The sequence below is a fragment of the Poecilia latipinna genome, unplaced genomic scaffold (assembly GCF_001443285.1).
Source record: "Poecilia latipinna isolate Pla-1442-1.1 unplaced genomic scaffold, P_latipinna-1.0 Scaffold585, whole genome shotgun sequence".
Taxonomy (NCBI): domain Eukaryota; kingdom Metazoa; phylum Chordata; class Actinopteri; order Cyprinodontiformes; family Poeciliidae; genus Poecilia; species Poecilia latipinna.
The window spans coordinates 5,192-10,131 of NW_015113201.1; the positions used below are offsets into that span (position 1 = coordinate 5,192).

The 4,940-nt window shown below is 36.7% G+C and overlaps 1 protein-coding gene across 1 annotated transcript in view; it reads right to left on the reverse strand.

Annotated features, from left to right (window-relative positions):
- Positions 1-318: 318 nt before the first annotated feature.
- The window catches only part of deaf1 (DEAF1 transcription factor), a 14,442-nt gene continuing 9,820 nt past the window's right edge, over positions 319-4,940 (reverse strand). Inside the window, exons 9-13 of the mRNA XM_015042296.1 lie at positions 3,820-3,954; positions 3,258-3,550; positions 1,978-2,076; positions 1,802-1,891; positions 319-928 (exon numbers count right to left, since the gene is read on the reverse strand). Coding sequence (XP_014897782.1) covers positions 827-928; positions 1,802-1,891; positions 1,978-2,076; positions 3,258-3,550; positions 3,820-3,954 — 719 coding nt within the window. The 3' untranslated portion in view covers positions 319-826. The remainder of the gene's footprint in view (positions 929-1,801; positions 1,892-1,977; positions 2,077-3,257; positions 3,551-3,819; positions 3,955-4,940) is intronic.

Here is a 4,940-nt window from a genome sequence, read left to right on the forward strand (position 1 = left end):
AATATATATATATATATATATCTATATATATATATATATATATATATATCTCACTATATAAAATACAACATGGATAATAAAAACATGAACATAGATCAATTCTTGTCTGGATTACAACTTTTTATTATTTCTCGTTATTTTGCCACTGCGATGTTGATGTATTATGTATTGATTCTTTGTGTTTTTTTTCTTTATCACTTTCGTGTAAAAGCATTTTTGAACTGCCTTTGTTACTGAAATGTGCTGTACAAACTTGACTTAATGATATAAAAATATTTCAGGAGTAAGAAAAGAGAAAAAAACACACACACACCTGTAACAGATTTTTTTTTTCTCATTTAAGATAATTATATTTTCAATTTTCAGCACATGGCTACAGTAACATATATGAGAGAAGGTTTATCTTTGATTGATGTTTCTCATCCTCATTTTACCAGGGCTGGCGGTAAAGGCTTAAATATCTTCATGACGAGTTAAAATGGCAACAAGTTAGCAAAGTGAACTCTGTCTCTCAGGAAAGGTGCTAAATGAAAGTATTGTGATGTTGAATAAAAATAAAACAAACAAGATCATAAAAAAATAGACATCTAGTATTCAGTTTGATTTGACAACTTTACCACACAGCATGGCATACCGAGTACTGAGCTCCAATCTTACAGTTATATACTGAACTTTAACTATTGTTCAGTTTGCTCAGATGCAGTTCCTCTCATAAACACTAGTTGCCGCTGTGATAATGTGATGTAAAGTGATGGGAGTAACTGTTCTAACTGTTGCACCGGAGCAGCTGAAGAGAAGAGGAGCAGCAGTGCAGCTAGCTCCGCCTTCATTTCACTTTGTCCATGTCGATGGCTGTGATTGCCTCCTCCTCTGGAACACCGACGCCCCCTGACGACTGACAGCATAAATGCTGGTGATCCTTCCAGTCCTGCATAGACCAAAAAATAGAAGGCTTCTATAGAACACAGTACTTATAAATAGTTATTATTAGTGCCACACCACAATATGGCCACCATTTTAGTCTTCGGTTTGACTCCTTGACTCCTATTCAACATATTTTTACTCAAGTAAAAGTAAAAAGTAGCCATCCAAAAAATGACTCAAGTAACAGCAAAAAAGTATTTGGTAAAAAGGCGACTCTAGTACTGAATAACTGATTAAATTATCAATCATTTAATATTTAAAAAATAAAGTTATGTGGGAGTTTTGGTATTTTAAAGACCAAAGTTATTCATATAAATAACATAATTACAAACAAAATCAGGCCAAAAAAAAAAAAAACATTTTTCCAAATCAGTTTCTTTCAAAATAAAACTTATTGAAACTTTAACAAAAACTGCAGATGTGTGTCTGAGTCTGGTGAATTTTTGGTTAAAACATGTTTGTTCACCATTCAGTGAAGTTACTGACACTGGGTAGAGAATACAGACATTTTACTCAAGTAAGAGTAGAGATACCTAATAATAAAATTACCGTACTTAAGTAAAAGTAAAAAGTACACCATAGTAAAAATACTCCTAAAAGTACTTTTTTTCCAAAAACGTTACTCAAATAAATGTAACTAGTTACTCTGTTGCCAGGGATATGAATAATTTGGATATAACTTATTAGTAACTTTCTACCATTATTCAGGTTGCTTCAGATTACTTTGCCTTTGATAAATTAAATTATTTGATTACCTTTATCTAAAGCTAAAATTAGCATGATGTTCTGAAACATTTTAGTGAAAAAAGCAAAAAACATCTAATAAATGAAAGGGAGTATCTGCCTTCGCGGCTCTGTAGGAAGTATGGAGACCCACCTTCCTCTGGCAGAATGTGGAGCAGTAATTGACTTTGTGACATCCTGTACACTCGCTCATCGCCATCCGGCCACAGTTCACACACATCTCCTGCAGAAGAAGAACACAACACTTTAGGCTATTGAGGGAACCACGGAGCAAGCGCCGCTGACATTGTGGAAACTGGTTTGTCGTACATTGATGATGATCTCTGTGATGTCAGAGCTCCTTTTGGTCTCTGAGTCATCTGGCTGCTGAAACGAGATCTGGTTCTGGAAAGGCTGACCCAGTCCACACTGCACACCAAAACACATTATCTTCATCATCTTCGCTATCCACTCTTTTCTAAATGCTATAAAGTGTCTTACATGTATCCATAACTTTTGAATCTTATGTCACAATAAAACTACAAAATTTAAAAATTTTAAGTTATTTGTAATAACAAAGTAGTGCAAATTTCTAGGGTTGCAGCTAGCGATTATTTTAGTAAATAATTGCTAAAGTAAATGTAAAAAAAATTGGCATATTCTGATTTTGTCATTTAACCATTTCAGATGATTTTCTGCAAGAATATATGAAAATGCAAATAAACAAATAAAGCAATTCCTTTTTTAAAAATTAAAATAAACATTTTATTGCCTAAAATGAAACATAGCATTCCTTTAGTGTAAGCTAAAGGAAGCATCTGCATTTTTTAGCATCTGCAGCTAAAAAATACATCTACATGACCTTTCTATTCAGCTTTACGTCAATACAGCAGAGGGCTGCTCTGGTGAATATTTTTTAGGATAAGCAGTTAATAATTCCATGAAAAGGTTCCTAATAACATATTCTGTTTTACAGAATTTGAAGCAGGTGAAGCTAAAACTTCACCTGGGTTAGGGTTAAATATAATCTATTCACAACATGAGGAGTTGTGAATAGATTATATTTACAGACAAAGAGGATTTTTTTTTTTATCTTAAATGCAAAATGTATACATATTTTATACAATTACAGCTGTTCTTTCAGCAGTCTGGATGATTTAGAGCTTGTATACTTCATTTAACAATTAATTGAGTAGATAATTATTTCAATAAGTGATTAATCATGATTAATCTTATTAATAGTTTCAGCTCTACACATTTTTGTAAAGTGGGCTGAAAATAATTAATGGCTTATGACTTTTTATTAACAAAAAGCAAAAAGTTCTTAAATTAGATGTAGGTCTGAACATTGATTACTTTCTAACTCATGTAGACTCTGATCTTATTTAGGAAGTTTCTATTTACTAACCTGAAGGTTGCTGGTTGTACTAAACCAAATCAAAGGGACTATATGATCGCACACTGTGGATTTTCATTTGTAAAAGAAAATTAAAACATAATTTAAATTAAAGTATCATTTTCCTTCTCCTTCAAAGTTATGGGATCTGGTCTAAACAGTTTGAACTTTTCTATCTGATTCTTAAGAGTTTCTGGTTGCGAGTTGATCTCACCTCCTTCCTGCCCCCATGGCCTTTGACCCCTGCGGGCTCCCCAGCAGCATTTTTGGCCTGTTCTATCAGGGCCTTCAGCTGCTGCACATTGCTCATCAGTGTGTTTGCCAGTTCCTCCAGGTACACCCAGGTGTTCTTCTCTCCTTCATTCACGGCCGAACACGCATCCCCTACAGGCGCCACTTCCAGCCCCGCCACCAGCGTTGCCGACGGTGACGATGCCGCGGAGGCCACTGCTACTTTGGCTTGGATGGGCTGAGGAGCAACAGCCAGAGCCGGCAGCGCTGTCAGCACTGGAAGAAAGTCACAGGCAGGCTGACATCAGTACTTTAACTAGAAAGCTGTACTTTAACTAGACCAGCTTGTTTAAAAAACAGAATTAGACTCTGTATTAGCATGTTCATCATATTAGGTGGTTTCTTGTATTGTATAAATTCTCAAACAGCAAAAAAGTGACAACTAGTTATTTTCATAGTACTCTGAAAATAACGCCTGACACTTATTGCCTCCGTTTGGAAAAGAACAGACCAGGTGAAGTTAGTGTCTCAGTGACAGAGCGTACCTGTGGTGCTGGCGAACACGTCACCCTGTGCTGACCCGTCTGAGATGATGGCGGCTGAGGCAGCGTCGCTTGTTGGCGTACGGTCAAAGGTCAATGTGCTGGAGGCAGCAAACTGCCCCGACGGGGACACTGTGACTGTCAGAGAGAGAAAATAGCAGGATTGACCAATCATACGATACTTTCTGGTAACCAAGCAAGAAAATAAAAGGTCTATCCTGAATGTGAAGACCAGACTGAGGCTTAAAGAATACAACTTTTTTTTTTTTCCTTGTAGCGCTGGTAGAGGGAAGTTTTTTTTTTTTTTTGTTCTTGTGGAGTATGTTTAGATCTTCACTGTTCTTTAAAGGAACGTTAAATTGACTAAAAAAAGTGAACCCCAATGAGCATTTCTGGGTTGTTAATGTGATCAGACTGCAAAGCATCTACTATGTGCTGCAAGTACTAAAGGTAAACCAACTATAAGACAATAATTCATACTGAAATATTGCAACATTTTCACGAACACAAGCACAAATTTAACCCCGTTTTTGATATTCTGGAGCCATCTTGTATATGTTTAACGATGTTTCACATACAAACATAAAATACAACAACTTGGTGTTTTAGCTGCATGTGAGCATATGTTTTCCATGCTCCTTCAACCTTCTTTCGGGGGAGAGGGGGATGGGGGAGGCGCCGATTTATGTTTTCGCATCTACCTGAATAATGTGTAGTTGCGCCACTGGTGGTGGATAAACAATAGAGGAAAGCCGTTGTGGTGGATGTAGCAATACCAAGTGACCACAACATCAGGAAAAAGGAGAAACTGGAGAAATACCAGAGCCTCAGAGAGAAACTGGAGAAGGCCTGGAAGGTGAAGACCACAGTGGTGCCTGTGGTCATCGGGGCCCTCGGGGCAGTCACCCCCAAACTGCAGCAGTGGCTCAAACAGATCCCAGGAACAACATCAGACATCTCAGTCCAGAAATGTGCAGTTCTAGGTACAGCCTACTGAGCAGAACCCTCAGGTAGATATATATATATATATATATATATATATATATATATATATATATATTCTATCTATCCATCCATACATCTATCCATCTATCTATCCATCCCAGTATGTAGGTGAAGTTTCT